Below are 18,685 nucleotides of genomic sequence, written 5' to 3' on the forward strand. Positions count from 1 at the left end.
GAAATTCCAAAATAGTTTGTATGTTCAAAAAATGAACATTTCCTCTATCCGAATCAGTCCAAAAACCAGGGGAGGGGGGGCGGGGGGGGTTCAAGATGGAACCGGAGAAATATGATGAATGGTCAGGTCATTATGTAGATTCTAGGTCAGATAAATCAAAATATTCTCATATGAACACAAAAAAATAGGAACTGCTTGAAAAATTCCATCACACACACACAAATCCCCCACACAAAGCTTCACCCTGGTGTTTCCAAAGCTGGATTAATTTTTCTGTATCAAATGAGCTCCCTGTGTAGCAAAAGCTTTACAACCTATGAAAGAACTAGGTACAGCAATCTTCTGAATTTCACCATACCTTTAGTTGTAATGGTGTCCAACTGACAAGTTTTACTCTTCCATCATTTTATAAAGGTAATTTTAATTCTGAAACAAATCATTGATGTGTTTATCTCCTCAGCAGCTGAACCACTGGGAGGAAAAACAGGAAACAGCTGGTCAAAGTTAAAGTGTGATGAGAAGTGTGTTCAAAACTAAAAAAAAAACAAAAAAAACACCACACCACACCACACACAAAAAAACCCACTCAAAACTGATCATCATTTACAAAGGCTAGATTTGCAGTTTTTCCAAACCAATGGCAAAGAAACACTGTGCAAGCTAAACAAAATATGCAATGATTCACAAATGCCTTCTACAGATGAAAGCCTGAAGAACTCTGTTGCTCAAAAGCAGCATTCAAATTATTATAAAAGTCCATCTCCAATCTGTTGGTTCAAGAAAAGAAAAAAAAAAAAACCACCAACAAAAAACCCCCTCTATTTCTGGACTGCCAGAGAATAAGAGAATTAATACACTGCTGTTGTAAACATGATCCATGATATATTTCATGCTTGTTGATAACCTCTACCTATCTTTTCTACAGCCTCAACCTGTTGAGTGACTTGGTGTTAACAGACAAAACCCTCCTTTATGCTGATGGCAAATCACTAGATGATAATGAAATGTTCATGTAGCAAGAGATTTTGCACTCCTAGTAGTTCTCCCTGACTGTATTTTAAGTAAGGTAAGTTTCAAATGGACACATAGGTGAGCCAGAATGCAAGTTAATTTCATAGAAGGGAAATATTCTGAATGTTTGTGAAATAATACTTTTTCCCTTTAAAATATATACATTTACATACACAAGCCACCTAGTGCAGTCCCAAGGTTGTAAACAACAGACAGGAGGTTCAACATTATGGTTCCTATTGCAACCATAATGTGCTTATATAAAGTAAAATATCTTACATATGCACAACGTCAGAACTACACCGACCTCAAGTTTGTAGCATGATGCTCTAAGTCTGCAGCATCATGCTCTAAGTCTGCAAAGTTACTCAAGATAAATTCTTAATTTAAAACAGAGACGATTGATGACAGTTTTCTCTCAGAGATCTTTTTCTTGATCCAACTCACAATCACATTTAAAACAATTTTCCACGGCTCAGATACAGCCTTATATTTTTGCTGAAAGATAAACTATTCAGAATTATCATTCACACCTTTATTCAGCCTAGAAGTATTTCAGTGTTGATTGGCTACATACATTAAAAAAAACAACCAAACAAAAAAAACCCTTGTTTTTTCTTTGCTTTTATGCATAACTCTAAAATTACCAAATATTAACAGTTGGAACTGGCGGGAAAATTTTTTTCTGCCCCCCCTCCTCCCCTCCCTGGAAACTTAGGTTATGTCCCTTCTGCAGACTACAGTGCAGCACACAGCTACTAAGCCTGCTGAGGTAAAAGAAAATTTAGCCACAGCATATGGAGAGTGTTTGGGAGTTTATCTTCTCCAAAACCTGAGTAAGCTCACTAACAACTGCCTGCCTCTTAAGTCTACAGAACAGATGAGATCATCACTTGTTAGTAAAACAGCTAGGACAACAGATTCAAGTCCAGAAGTAGGGCTTCCAAGCAGTGTGGTAACATGAACAGTAAATAACAGCATATGCACCTGAGGGGTACTGAAGCAAGTTTTATACATCAAGTTAGTGATCCCACCCAAATTATTTTACAATGCATTATACATATTTATATATACAATATTTTTAGTTTAAAACTATAGTATTAAAACTGCTTAATATAAGTTTGGCATACGTCTGTCTATTAAAATGTAAAATTACAGTTCCCATGAAGCCAATAGCTCCATTGTGCACATCATCCTTTTCTACCGCTGAGTAATATCATCCCAACAGGAAATTTTAAATAGATTACAATATGACCAGGAGTTCACCCATTCTCTAATACTTGAAGGGAATGCCTAAACACTTCAAGAACTAAGACTGCTGTAACACAAAACTAGAGCAGCTAATAATACATCCTTTGTTTTGCCCACACTTCACTAATGAAGGTATGTATCTGTTGTGGTTTCTTGAAAACAATTTTTATGGTGTCAGGAGAATAAAGTAAAAATAATCACGAAGAGTACATAAGAATCACTTTTAATCACCTTAAAAGAAGCTCACATTATTTTATGTGGATTCAAAGTCCAAATGGTGGCAACAGCCAACAGGCATTATGGTTACTGAAAAAGCTAAGAAAAAAAAAAAAAGAAAAATCTCCTATTTTCACAAGAGTTAATGAGATTATTCAGACTCAACAAGTGCATATGCTGATTTCAAGATAAAAACAAACTTTTTCATTACAGTTGCATATTTCCATACTATGACAGCAAATTTATCTGTAGTTATCTATCTTTGAGTATTTGATATACTAAGGAAATCTTAAGGGTTTTACAGCAAGTGTTATAAATCCAGAGATGAAAAGACTCTTCTGAACTTCATACAAATGGGAAGACAAGAATATTATCTGTAAGTAAGAATGATCACAAGCCAATCCAACATATTTTTCTCTCTCATACTCAGCTACGGGATTGATGAGTGCATCTCAAAAGTGAGTCTCCAATCTCAGTTCAAAAATTATTGTATCTGGTTACAGTTCAAAATATTTAAAAAATTGATACTTTCACACAATTTGCAGGGCAATATGAGCACTTTCTCATATACGTGTTTTGCAGGGAAGGAACAGCTTCTATGTAATTTTCTAGAGAAATTATTAGGAGAATTGAAAAAAAAAAGAAAGAAGAAGAAAGTGGTTACAAATGCCAGGGCTGCATGTTTATGTTTCCAGTGCTGCCCCACTTCCGACATTCCTGATGAAAGCTGAATGCTCTCACACTGCCCTGAGCCACGCTGGTTCCAACTGCTGCACTGATGTAATTAGCTTTGGTTGGTGTGGGAGCACCCTCAGAGCAATCCTGTCCCTTGATACTCCAGCTCATATGTACTTGGACAGTACCTAACAGCTGTATTATGTTCAATTGTTATTCCTTTTTTTTTCTTTAAGCTGTCACCAGTCTGTATTTTCAAGCAAAATTCTTCGTGACCAGAGGCTCATAACCATACTATATCAAATCACTTTTCACAAACAGAGAAACTAAATAGCCTCATATCTCTTGGAAGATGCCTTAGAATCTGTGACAAGTATAATTTTACAGTAGAAAATCTTCCTGTAAGTCCTTTATGAAATTTCATACCAATAAGATATATGCCTACCAATTACTGTCAACCCAAGCTTCTACCATTTTAGAAAACTTTCTTTTTAAAAGATCCTGAAAGACTGTAGAAAAGCAAGATAAATTAAAATGTATATGAACTCTTATAAATTCACATTTTAACTATTCACTCACCAGCAGAGTGATCTTTATACAGCACAGTTTTTATTCACTTATACCAGAGTAAACAACCCAAACTTTTCAACAGTTCATATAGGTAATAGAGACAACTTAGTTTCAACTGAGAAAGAATTTAGAAGAGTGTCCAACTCTAACACTGTAAAATGAACTCTTTAATGTGCTGCTGGAGATTTTCTAAAACAGATCTTCATGCTTCTTTACAGTTAATGAACAGTCACTAGAAGGAAAGTCAGAAAATGTGGAAAAACTGAAGGCATAATACATTGCTCTTGCCAAGACTCCCACACTATTGGCTCTCAATACCTAAGTGTGCTCACAGCTAAAACTTATTGTTCGTAATTTGGCCCAAAATTGTTAAAGCTATAAGACAACTACAAAATAATACAAAGCATTAAGAGATTTATCTCTAATTCTGTCACACATTATGATACTAAAACTGACTACTTCTACAGACAGAGGGTAAATTTTCTGTTTTTAAAGCTAGCCTTTAAAACTGGAGTAACTCAACCCAAAGCAAATATAAGTATAGACCTTCATTTAACAAAGTTCAATTTATTTTTACAGCACTTACTGAAGGGAAAACATAATTTCATGCCTATTTGGCTTCTCTTTTGCTTCCCTGATTTTTTTCCAAATAGTCAATTTTGCTCATGAACTTTTTTCTTTAAATAAAAGACTGCAACTCCTATGCAAAAAAAGCAAGAAACACATGGTCCAGGAAGAACAAAAACCAGCTCATCCATACCTACTAAATACTTAAAATATGAATATAAACCTTTTTGTCTAAGAACATGATTACATTAGTAATAGGCCAAATACTCATGCAGAGTCAGATAAAAAAAATTATTGTTAGAGTTGAGGAGAACCCCAACCACTTGCAGATACTTGTTTTATGTCTTTTTTTCCTGTAAATTCCTTCCAGCACGTTGGGACTAGAAATTTTATTTCAAAATGGAAAAACAAAAAATCTCAACCCCCAAACTGGTCTGTAATCCATAATGTAGGATCACAAACTATCTTCTTTTTTTTAAAATAAAAGTACAAGTATAGCACAAACTTTAGCATAAAGAGCAGTGTTACATTTTAGGTATGCTTGCAAAACTGGGAGGGAAGAGAGTATAAGTCCATTTAAAGAATTCCATCTTTTTAAATATGGAGCAAGAAGAAGGAAAAACCTGTGAGAAAACCACATAATCCTAACAGAAGGATGATATCACAGCAAATCTAGACCTGAAATTCCTACAGAAACAAGTAAAAAGAACCAAGAAGTGAAAGCCTGTAAGAATTCAAATTTTTATGCTGCTTTGTGGGTTATGAATCTCACAGACTTTGGCAGAATAACTTCACTAATAAGACTCCTATTGCCAGGTGATTTCATGTGGCCACTCCAACAAGCTTTGTGTCTGTTCTACTAAATCAGACCAGTTATCTGAGTGAAACACAGCACTACACAAGGACTCTTATGCTTTGTATTATTATCATTAGCACAGAGGGTAAGGCAGATGCTTTCAAGTTTTCGTTTCACTTCTTAAGAATCAATATAGGCCTCTTCATTATATAAATTATGTTTTGAATACTATGGAAAACTGTATCTTCCAAGATACTACTAGATAAAAAAGAGTGTTATACTAGTCATTCTGACAAAATATTGACAATAAAAGGTTACAATTAACCCAACAGCTGAGAAAAACAACCAAAAAAACGTTCTTCTGAACATACGGCATAACTAACCCTCCCTTTGTTCATAAACATATGTTAGCATTTGATGTAAAGTGCTCCTGTATTTAGCTAGTGCAACTGGTTGTCAAAACAGTCAAAGCAGACATTATTTTCATGACTGATAGTGAAATACTCTATCTGTATTTTCGGAAATGCCACAAAAGCATGCAACATGAAGATATACTGACTAGAGCTGCTGATACACCTCGGCAGCAGGGAAAGCTACAGAGGGAGGAAATCAAGCTTTCTGTAGGTTCAGAATTAAAATTAACATTTATATTAATTACAAAATACTCATTTTAATTCTGAATGTGTTCAGAATTTAATAATAAATTCTAAACCAAAAAAAGATTCAGACAAATACTATCTTTTAAACAGAAATTACTTGTGCCTGGCTTGCTTTCTTTCTTTAAAAATATTATCCAAGATGACTAGTTTAGATATCACATTAATAAAACAGGATAGTAAAAAATTTTTACCTCCAAATCTTTTTTCTCTCCTTGACTCTTTGTTAACAGATGCCAGCAACTGACTATAGCTCAACATTATGGAAATAAAATAATCTTACTACAAGACTCCTTACATTAGCCATGCATAATCAAAAAATCCTTGCATTACATTGATTTAACAGATGAATCATAAAAACACTATGGACACTACATGGAAAAAAATACATGATGCTAACAAATACTGAACTACTACACCAAATCATTAAATTAACTGTGAAACACTCATACAAGGTAAATCTATAATAAAATCATTATTCTATCTGGAAACAGATGTAGGGGCAATTGCGGTGGGTTTTTTTAATTGTTGCCTTATGAGTATTTGGCATTTCAGTAGCTCCTTAGCAGCTATGAAGAGCAGAAGATATATTAGCACACCAACTTCTATCTGAGCAGAGTTAAGCAAGCCAGCAGAATTCTTGCTTCTTAAAGCTCAAACTACTGGCATGAGGAATGTAATGACACAGCAAAGATGGTACTGACGCCTACAGAATAAGCTTCACTAAAGAATTCAGCTATTATGCACTGCAACTGTGTTGTTGCAGCTGTCATCTGGAGACCTTGAGGTCACTTACCTGGTTTGAGAGAACCACCCCGTGGTAGTCTAGTGAGCTGCTCTATCTTAGTCAACGGTGGACCTGGCTACTTTTGCCATTTTACATTACCACCACCGCAGAAACACCATCATATCAGGGGAAAAAAAAGCAGCATACTTCAGCACTATGAACCTAACATATCACAGACACAGATGGTTCAATGATTCCAGAAACTCTGACTGTTGTAATTAGTCAGATTGCTAATATGATGCAGCTGAGCAGAACCCAAGTAGTAGATACATTGTGCCACGCCAAGCAAAGCCAACACCAAAGACTGTACTCTCATTATTTGTTTCTATAGCAAACTCTTCGCATTTGCAACATCTTTAATATGTACTAACATGAGGGGCTTGCACTGTTCCAACACAGACAAGCAAATTTCTCATTAATAGATACAACAGCCATGTTACACACATCCATCTGATAAGGGTACTGCACTGTATATAGCCACAAAAACTACCTGCAAAATTAGAAAAATATTCAACATTAAAATCTTCTCTCTTCATACAATACATACATTAAAACCAGAGCAGAGGAGTCTAAATCTGCATATAAAATATCTATAAACAGTAATCATATGCTACATTAAAAAAAATACATCATTTCACCTATTTTCTATGTAATGCAAAGCCTCAGTCCCACCTTCCTATGTAGAGAAAGAAAAAAGAAAAAATTGTTCAGCAAGACAACGGTTCAGTGCCTTTCCTTTATTAACACTAGAATTTTTATGTAAGGGATATGCACAAATGAGACCCACATTTTCCTACTTAAAACATAAAGGTCTCTATTGTTCCATGTTACACCAGTACTGGTATGAAAACTTATTTTCTCCAACTTTTTTTTCCCCTTGAAGAACAGAACTACTGTTCACTTAGCTGTTCCAAACAGAATGCATGCTCAAAGGGTGAGATAAGGGGAAAGAAAGAACAAATTGCCACATTCATTTACTACTTTCTCCTTCTTCCTTTGATTATTAGCATGAAAGCTTCCTACAAATGCTTATAATTCATTAAATTATTTTAACCCACTGCATATGTTCAACAGGTCCATATATTTGTCACATCCACTGAGTTAATTTCTATGTTTGTGTAAAAAACATATATAATGCTAATAATATAAGCCATAAACACATAGAAATATTACTGCAGAAATTATATTTCACACTAAATTAACAGAAAGATAAAGCTAAGAATTCTTGATGCATATTATACATAAAGACATAAAATACAGAGGTTAGAAGAAAAATATTTGTATTCGCCATTTAGAAGAAGAATCATGTGGTTTTAAGCTTTTTCTAACCATGAGAAAATATTCTGTGCATGGTAATTATGTAGAGTGCTTTACTGTGTCTGTTAATCTTTTGTTCATTTGTAGACAGAACTTTTCCTATTTAAATAATTATTCAGTGAGTACTTATTACATTTATATCTGAGTTTCTGTATGTACTACAAAAAAATCTTCAAATCAAAGCCCTCACACCCCAAAATGCTATACATTCAGTATTACGCAGCAGTGGTGGCAAGTGGTGAAACAGGCATGTATGTTGAAAGTTAAGGAACTCAAGCCAAGTTGGAAATGCCCAGTGAAGAAACCTAAACACAATCTTCCCTTTTCATACCTATATAAGTGAAAATTGCACTAGATCTCAGCTACAAAACATTCTCCCTCCTCTCCCCCCAAAAAGCTTATAATGATACAAACATACCAAGCAGATATCATGTTAGGTGAAGACATGGCTCATATTCATCCCTTCATGGGACCAGGACCATGCACCATGCAGTGCATGTGCTGTACCAGCAAGTTTGTACTTCCACTGATTAGGATAGTGAATATCACAATAATGAACAGCACCACAAAGCTTTGCAACCTAATACAAAAACCTGAGATACGCATGTTCGTAGAACTCTTCAATCAACTATTTAAATGGAAAAAATACTAGTTTCTAGAAAGACATGAGGATATTACTGGAGGGCACAATTGTCATGGAGCCCCTGAGACACCAAGTCCACTCTTCTGTTATCACTGACAAAATTTCATATAATCCATTCTATCAGTTTTACAGTTGGACTCAATGATCTTAAAGGTCTTTTCCAACCCAAATGATTCTATGATTCTACACAAGTAGATTAAGTTTTCCTCCATTTCAGTCCTACTGAAAGCCGTTGCAGATTCTGAGCACTAACTGCTAGAAATTTCTTCCAGTTTTCAACCTACATTTGTTCCAGACCAGTTTATAAGCATAGCTAGTCTGACCACACTCTCCTTTACCTTGGTTATTTTCCCCTCCCTAGAGCTTATTCACACATTTTAACAGAGAAAAATCACACCTCCTTTTTTTTGCTAAACTCAGTAAACCTCTCTTCTCTTAATCTTCTTGAAAGAATTTCTCTTGCTGTGATCATCCTGCTGGTCCATTCTTTCTCAGTAGTCACATTTCAGATGAATCCCTGAGAATCAGTGGTCAAAATCTTTTATAGATTCCATCAACAACTATTTAAATTCTACCATCACAGAAAATCTTTTACTGCTTCAAATAATTTATTAAGGAAGTGCTGTTTCATTTCTACAGTAATAATTTATGCATTCATTATTTCATTCTAAACTTAGAATTTTTTGTATTATCTAATTTAAGAGAATACAAATCAGGGCAATATCAGCACATTAATATATGTTATTCAAACATTACATAATTTTTAAAAATTATTTGCAAGCATAGAAGCATTATAAATATTTGTAACTTAGGGAAAATACTATGCTTTCTTTTTTAGAGCAACAAAATTTTTCACTGGGATCTAATACTGCCAGTTATCATTTTATACAATTTATTCCATGTCATTATTATATCATTAATATATCCATCAAATGTTTATATACACAAATATGCCATATATATTCAACTGTGTATATCTATAATATATACTAATACATCTTTTACATATACGTATAAATATAAATATTATATACATTATCTATTTAGAATATAAATATCTATAAAATGTGTATATATTTTTGTATCTGTGTATAATTACATTCTTATATATAAATAATATATAAAGATACAAAATTTATACATCTATCTATGTATATGTACCTATATACATTTTATATAGATATATATGTACATACATACATATGTAGGTATGTATAAATTTTATACAGATATAAAATTATACATTTTACCCCATGCCTATTTTAAACCACAATGATTTTTAAAGGATGAGAATATATTCTTCTAAAAAGCAGTATTCAACTTAAGGTTTAGCATGGTTAAGTGAAATATCCTGTTCGGTGTTACTAAGTGTTTACTAGTTTGTTGTTTTTTTTTTAATGAAAAGGTCATCATTTTATCAAAACTTTTATGAAAAGAAAAAAAAAAAAACCACAACAAAACCAACACTATGAAAAGCTTACCTCGTACCATAAAGACTTCTCAAGAAAGGAATTAAATTCCCATTTTATTAAGGACTGAATTATAGTTAGCTGTTCTGTTGTAATCCTAGAAAGCTTCAAGCCACTGTTGTTTCTCCTTTGCTCAACATAATTCCAAGCAACGGTTCCTATGTGCCCTGAAGGTAAAGTCCTAACAATTGCTCTCGTTCCAGTATAAACTGATTTTTTAACCTCTTTATCATTTTTACAGAAACGTCTTATTAATAAAGTAGAACGTTCCTTTTTGTTTCTAAAAAAATCCTCTTCCATCTCTTCTTCACAGTTATCATTACAGTCTTCAAAATGGCTCAGAAAGGGCTTTGAGGGCATTCTTCCAGTAAAGTTATTTCCACAGAAGTTGTGACCTGAGCACGCCACTTTAACCTTTCGTGGGGCTCTTTCCAGACATAAATACTTATCCCTTAAAGTGTCTTCGTACAACTGCTGCCCATTTTCATTCTCACAATTATTTGTCAATTCCATTAATCTGCAAGTGCAGGCTGGGGAACCAGTGGTGTTACCATCACCAACACTTACTGGCTGCAAGCAGTCATCCAAAATGAAGCTGTTGTGTAAACTGCACAAAGCCGTTGATATATTCCTTTCACTAGCACAATGAAAGTGAAAAAAGGCCACTTTATCAGTATCATTGCTGTCATTCTTATTTACTGCTGTCTGGCTTCTTAACGGAGGTCCATTCATTTTCAACTGAATTTCAGCAAGCATGGCTCTTTCCAGTGAAACAGGAATTCCAGTTTCCAGGCACGCCTCTCCCCCTGCTAAAGGATCACAAGATTTATACAACTGGCTGCACGAGATATTGCTCGTGTACTTTTTCTGTACAATGTTACAGTTAATGTTCGGAAATTCCACTGAATCAGGGATGGAGCTGTTCCTCTCCCAGAAGTTTTCATTGCTATTGTCATTAGTCAGTTGTTCTTTCGCCAGAGAGAGTATTTTGGGCACTGAGCCCTGAAGACTTTCTTCTTCAAGTCTGTGTAAGTATGAGAGAGCGTGTGTGGTTTGCCTTCCCGGACTGGCTGTATGTCTTTTTATAACATTGGTGTCCAAAGCATTTTCAGTATTTTCATCTTCAGCTGACTGAGCAGGTATCACTTTACCCTGTGCCACAGAGACGAGAACAGACGCTGTCATCTCCTCAGAGGTCATCTTGACACAGTCTTTAGTTGCTAGATTTGTGTTGGGGATGGGGGCGTGTTGTCTATCAATCCTCACTCCATGATTTCAGTATAATAAAAGATTCAGTGTGAATTAATCACGGAACACATAGTAAAATATGTTCTTTTTGAACTGGGTTTAAAAAAAATTAATTTTTTTGACAGTTGGGCTAGTAGGCTTTCCCAGCCTTGGATTACTGGCATGAAATACAAACATTTTTAAATCAGCTTCTTACTGTGATGTAACCATTTGACTTGTCTCTTCCCATAATTAATTATTCTATCTTATGTAGCACACACACTGTCGCCTCAGGTTGTAGAAGATGACCAAACAAATAATCCATGTCAAAGGTGCACCTCCCCATAGGGCATCCAAAAAGTTGGTTTTCTGTAAAGAAAATAAGAAAAATATATATATTGAACAGAATCCATGGCACAAAATCCACCATCACAACTACAACAGAAAGAAATCTTTTTAAGTAAAGAGAAGGAACACAAAACAACAGAAGTTAATTATACTGAAACCTAGAGAATTCCAAAACACACATTTAAATCTGTCTTAAAGTCTCACTTTACAATGTGGGGAAATCACAGTCATGTTTTACCTATTTAAATAGCTGTCTTCACTTCACTATGGAAAGCTACATGACTGCAGAAAACTAATTTTACTGAAGCTGTAACACTGAAATTGAATACACAAGATATATACAAAGAAAAAAAAAAAGGAAATGTCTTTTCTATAATTTTTCTGACTCATAGCCAGGGTAAGTTAAAACATGTTGAAGAACAAAATCATTTTTAAACCTACACTGTCATTTAAAACTAATCAATTTCCTGTTCAGAACTGAACCCTATCACTACTACAATTGGTTTTGTATTACATGGGTTTTGTTTTCATTAAACTTTATGTTATTCCCATGAAATAATGAAGAAAACACAGTATTTTTGCCAGAAGTTTATGACTGAAAAGCATGAAGGCAGAGTAGGGTAAAAGACTGAAATATTAGTAATAATCTTTTTGACCCCTTTACTTATATGCCTTGAGCTGAAAAGTTAACCTGCCCTTCAATGTTGCCATCAATTCTCAGCTTCTTTCCTGCAAACAGCATGATAGAAATAAATCTTGGAATCAGAAAATAAGAGGTTACAGATAGTTCAACAAAGGAAACAGAATAATAAAAGAGACACACCCAGAGAAATCATGGTGAATTAAACAAATATACTCTTATATTTCAATTTATCGTATTTAATGTTTAAAAACATTAAGTGTGTTATTAAAAATGTGGAAAATGCAGAAAGTTACATTAAGGCCTAAGTTTACTAAAACAGTCTAAATTCAATAGAAACAAGCAAAAAAAAAAAAACCAACTTTGAAACTTCAGTAGCAAAACGTATCACAAAACTGAGGCAAATCAATGGCTAGGTGTAACAACTTGACTACTGAACTGATCAATCAAATGTTGACCCAGGCACTATCTACATAAGCATAAGCGACTACCTTCTTCAATTCAGTTCATGCAGTTCAGCTAAGCATAATAATTAAATCATCTGTAGCTGATCAAACAACTAGGAATGATGGGAGGAATAAAATCAGGAAAGCTTAATAATAAAAGTAATTTGAAGTGTAAAAATCTATTTTGATACTCTTCTCGAGTAACTATGATTAACAATTTTATTTTAAACCATTTTAGAGTGCCAGCTTCCATTTTTATTGATTACTACTACTCTTCATCCAAAAGCAGTTTGGCACAAATCAAAAGGTAAAACATACAACATAGTTTTTAGTTAACAGGACATTTGATATGCTATTTTCTCACACAATGAAATGCAAAAGTGTAACTAAATGTATCGGGGGGGGGGAGGGGCTCATCAAAAAGGAAAAACAAATTTAAGAAAAGTTACAGTTCGCTACAAAGCCACCCTTAAAATTTTGCTAGCCTGTCAACAGCTAGCAAACTGTCTCTCTTCAGACAGTAGCTACCATAAAACCATGGGGGAAAAAAATGCAGTTTAATATTTCAATCAAGATTTCAATTTTATTGGTTTAACAACACAAGAGAGATCAAGAAGGGTCACAAAGGAAAGTGACAGAGACAGAACAAAGAGCCACAATTACATTCTCCATGCATTACAAAATGCATGTGCATGCCAGAGCAGCCAGAGGAGAGTCAAGATGGGAAACTCAGATCCTGTACAAGAGAGATATTTAGCACCAGAAAGTAAAATAAAAGCTACAGTTCATAGAAGAGTTGTGTTGAAGGAGACAGCAGTAGTTGGATAAGAGTAGTGGGGACAGGACTTAAAGTGGGGTCATGTTACCAACACTGTTTACAGAACACCCTATAAAATACTGCAACAGCACAACTGTAGAGGAGATATACTGAGAAGCCAACACACAAACAATTCTTTAATCTATATTCCTTGATAGTCCCTGTATCATTAAATTGTATCCTGAAATTCATTTTTAGTTCACTTTCTTCAATCTTTCCTGCCCTCCTTCCTCTTCAAATCCCCAAGTAACAGCTTATATAACTTTTTGCCACTATATGCTTGAAAAAAAACCTGCAAGCAATCCATCTACAAATGTTCCCATTTTATTTCTTCTGGCAACCATTCCATGCCTTCGAGTCCAAATCTACATACAACAATGCTGATCAAAGGAGAAAGATCTAGAAGGTGCTAGAAGGAGAAGCAGCTTGGTTTTTTCTTGATCTCTTAAGTTTCTTTCTTGCTATATCAAGTAACAATAATACTTTGTAAAAGGTATAAAACATATATATGCATTATAATAGTCTTCAGGTTTTTTAAGGATTTCTTTCATCTATCAAAACATCTCTAGTCTACTGATTCATCTTTCCTGTTTGCATCAGAAAAATTCCAGGCAATCGAATGAAAATACAAGCCACCAAAATACATTCATAAGTGTACTCCCTGTAATATTGCTAAGCCAGGAATAAAAATTAATGGAATGGATTGTCACTGCAAATAATATACCTCTTATTAGGCTGGCTGCCAAATGAAATTCTTACAAAACAACATCACTCTATGAGGCAAAAAAGACAACATCATTATGCAACTTTAACATCACACAATGAATTTGAGATCACAAAACTGACCATGCATGTTAACTTGAAATTTTTTACATCATTCTTTATAGAGAAACTTAAAAAAAAAAAAAAAAAAATCATATTGCTGATTTGCTTCTGTAAACAGAAACCTGCTAAAACCAGAGGTCCGTTTATATCCCAGACTCTGTCCACAAAGCTCATTCAGAGGCCAGGACTGGTCTTCCACAGTCCTCCTTCCTTCAGCATCATTCTCCTACGTCTCTCATGCCAAAATGTCTCCACAGGTGTCCTCCCCATACTGCTTCTCTCAGATCTTCTTCTTTTCTCTAGAAACTTTATCTCAAATCTTCCCCAACAGTGGTTTTGTTTGTCACCTCTCTCCTCAACTCCAGAGGCTACATGCCTGCCCATTTCTGTCTACCAGCATCACCCTATCTATCTGTGCCCATGTTTGAAATCCATCTCATCGAGAATAATATCTGCTTAAGAAGCTCCCTGTCTATGTCCAGCTGTTCCCATCCTCTCATGACCATTGCAACATGATAGGGAACTGATCCATCTCAAGAATTTTTTGCTCAAGTTACTTGACAGCTAGATCATTTTCCCAATCCAGTTCATACATGGTTGTACTAACATGTGTGCCATAACAGGAGAAGGGAGAAAATGAGCAGCATAGGGAAGGGAAGAAAATGCTGCTTAAATTGGTTTACACAGTTCTGCAATCTGCAAATGTAATTTTATGTCAGCTATGTCAATCTAACAGGTAGCTGCCACTAAAGCTGGCAGACTCTCTCCTCTCCTCACTCTTGAGCTTCGGTCCCCATTTCCCCCATCTCATGCAGCTAGAGATCATGAGTCCACAGAGTTAAGTTGATTCAGCTGGCTGATTTGTCAGGAAAATATTCTTTTCATCCAAACGAATTGACTCACCTTGTGGCCACATGATCACTACATTCCACGAAAAGGAAATATCAGGAATGCCTGGTAAGGACTACACGTCTCAGTAGTAGCTTCAGTTTAGATCATGTTTGCTATGATGTCTAACTGCATCCTGAACACACCAGATAAAGAGAAAATTTATCTATTGTATGAGAATGCTAAAATCTCATGGAACAGCAAGTAAAAACCATGATGGAAGAGCCTCTGATCTATGGACAACTGCAAAAATATCTGAAGCTGCAGCTCTGCTGAACAGATGACAAGGGTTTCATGTGTCCCCCATTACACTCTTCTCAGTCTCTGCTTTCCACTGTAATCAACAGATTTCAATTCACTGTGCCCAGCAAATTCCTTGAACTGTTGGGATTCATTAGATATGTTATGAAATGTGTTAACACAGTGCTATAAATGCTATCAAGTGTAAAACTCACAAGCTCAACCAATAAAACGGTATTTTGTAACTTACTGTAAAATTGCAGAATTACCAGTGCCTGGGGCTTCCCTTACTTGCCTATCTGCATATGGGTGGCCAAAGCCTACATCCTCCTATAAAATCCTCATACAAACATATACATGAAATTATTCAAAATCATATTCTTCTTGTTGCACATCCAACTCAAAACACACAGATTCACAGTTAAATCTGAATATAAAAGCACATGAAGTAGACAGCTACAGTTGCACTGCATTCAACACACGCTGACATTTTCTAAAGCCAGTAGATTAGCTGATGAAATCCATTAATAACTACACTGGTTCATTTTACAAGGCTTAAAGTTATGTCAGAAATGTAATGTGCTCCTTCTATCAGTAAAAGAAAGTACAAATATAAGAAACTAGATCCAGCACTAGTGAATCATCTTGGATGCAGAGGTCAGCCAACTAAGACAAACGAATAATGAAAATAAACAATCTGGCAACCTTTCAGCACACGCATTCACAAAATGTGACACAAAACTAATTTGTCTACTTTTTTTTTTTCTTACACTGCTGCATACACTTCATGACTTAAAGTGCAAGCTGGTTCTACTTAGTATTAATAATAATTAATAATAACATTTAATAATTCCTTATTCCCCAGCCATCTGGGATTAAAGTCTACAACAGTCTAGGTAAAACATCCAACATAATCACAGACTATAAAACTGTATTAATTTAGTATCAGTGTAACCTACAATTCATTATTCAAGCTAATTTCCTTTTGAAGTCAGCAGGAATTCTGCTTCAAACTAAAAAAAAACAGAATATTTTAAGATTTACACTATTATTCAGTCTAAGGAAAGGCGTACGAAGGCTCAGAACCATCACACGATGTGGTAAGTCAGAAAGCCTTTCAACTCCAGGCTGTCAAGGAAAAGATTATTAGATAAATATCTGAGGATGCTGGTTGGACTGTGGGAAAAAACAGCAACTGTATGAGGGGGTAGTAAGGGATACATGTCATGGTAAAGATGGGGATTATTTAAAGAAGTTGCACGCTGCCAGAGATACCAAATGCAATTCAGTATGTAGGATGCAGTGGGAGCTTCACAGGGAACTCGGTGAATGCCCAGTAAGGGCCAAGCTTATGGGTGCAGAGAATGAGGGGGACTGACAAACAGACATGGGGCATTACAAAACCCGTACTCATCCTTTCTGTGGGCAAACTGCTATTGGACTGGTACAGAAGGTAATTCAAGACAGCTAAAGGGCAAATGGAGGCGGCCTGACAATCCCCCCTTCTTCCCTGACTGCACTGGGACACCCATAGCTATTTCTCCAACTTTCATTTTACGTGCTACATATATATGGTAACTATGTATCCTAAACAAGAGACGTTTCAGCACACACCACAAAAAAGCAGCAACAAAATAATTATATTAATTCAAATTAATAAATATTTATACAGCATCTAAGGCACAAGCAATCAATGCGTAAGAGATTCTTGGGAAACAGTAGAGAAATAATTTGGCACAGTAAGTGGATACAAAACTATTGATCATCTTGCTCGGATCACCCCAACAACTGTGTTTAAACAATATAATCCCAATTCAAGATCTTAAGAAAACAACTGATTCATGAGAAAAGTTGTTTGTATACTACAACTATCCATTTACAAGTAAAAAAAAAAAAAAAAAAAAAAAAAAGAGCATTTTTTCTTTTAGTAAATAAGCTACAGTTTCTTCCAGAGCAATTCCTTGAAGAGGATAAGAAACCCACATTTATTAACTCCTCTTTAATTTATCCAGTATCATCCACACTGTTAGTTTCTCATGACAGTGCCTTATCTCAGAAACAAGCAGAAAATACCAGGACAAGAACAGGGCACCGATGTGTCGTCATCAGTTTTCTAAACCTTTCTTCTGCCCAGGGAACCAAGGGCAAACAATAAGGAGGAAATAGCCAGACTCTTTAAGAATCACTCAAGATGTGCACAAACTCTATTTGAACAGTTGGAAGCAAGTTATAACAACATTGTATTTGGCACAGAGCATCATATGGAACCTCAGATTTACCACCAGTGTCTGTGTTTCAAAAACAAAACAAAACAAAACAAAAATCTCAAAAAACTACAGTATTTATATATCCTGTCAAGTTAGAGTGTCTTTTTTTTAATTTCCAGAATACCTATCTAAACATGATCAAGTATTACTTGTCTCAAACTATGCAAATGGCTGCCAGATGGTGAACCCTCTCAATTGCCTCATCATTCATCACTGCATCAGGCAGAATCTGAAGCTATTGCCAGATACCAGCTCCACTCTTCATTTCTTTACAGAAATTCCTTTTCTGTATGAGGAGATGCACTGAGAAAACCCAAGACTGAATTTATCTTACTGTCAGGGTCAATTCTTTATTTCTTTCTAGATCTGACCTGCAATATGCTGTTTAAATAAACCTTTTGTTCAGTGGTTACTTGAATGTCCTAAGTGGCCTTATCCAAAAACTGTAATTTAATTATCAACACTTAAATGAACAAGTCCTTCTATCTGAGATGCATGACAACTCTAACCATTAAAGGTGGTATTATCCTTCTCCATCTTTGAACAAGTACTTCTGGAATAATTTCCTTAACTTTTTGAAGAACTGTGAAAACAATCTCAAACGGGTGAAAAATACTTTGGAGCACTGAGTCTCACACTCATAGGAAAAGGGAGTGCAGCAGAATTTAAAACAAAATTCTTCAAAGTGCAGAATTCAACAAACTTGACACTGGTAAGTAGAATCTCTTGGAAAGATTAGATAAACTATAAAGGAACACAAAATAACTGACAATTAATAAAAGATATTATATAAAACAAATATGTACCACTGTGATCTTGAAAACCAGAAGCATCAACTCAATTCTCCAGAGTTATATTCATCAGAGTTAATAACTGTAGTTACTAAATGAATCAATTCTTTCTCTGCCCCTTACTAGACCATCATCAAATTAAGACATAAATCTGTTTAAAGCTAATACAAAGAATTATACATCTTAACCACACTCTCTCAATTTTTAATCACCAAAATTTCTCTAGTTCCACTGCTGC

General features: G+C 35.0%; 1 protein-coding gene across 4 annotated transcripts in view; it reads right to left on the reverse strand.

The window, feature by feature from the left end:
- Positions 1-18,685, reverse strand: part of PLCE1 (phospholipase C epsilon 1) — a 165,165-nt gene that overhangs the window by 128,099 nt on the left and 18,381 nt on the right. For all 4 annotated transcript variants that reach the window (XM_049809586.1, XM_049809585.1, XM_049809584.1 and 1 more), the window contains exon 2: positions 9,971-11,554. In XM_049809586.1, the coding sequence (XP_049665543.1) occupies positions 9,971-11,158 (1,188 nt within the window). In that variant the 5' untranslated portion in view covers positions 11,159-11,554. The remainder of the gene's footprint in view (positions 1-9,970; positions 11,555-18,685) is intronic.

This window comes from Accipiter gentilis, chromosome 9, assembly GCF_929443795.1.
Source record: "Accipiter gentilis chromosome 9, bAccGen1.1, whole genome shotgun sequence".
NCBI classification, from domain to species: domain Eukaryota; kingdom Metazoa; phylum Chordata; class Aves; order Accipitriformes; family Accipitridae; genus Astur; species Astur gentilis.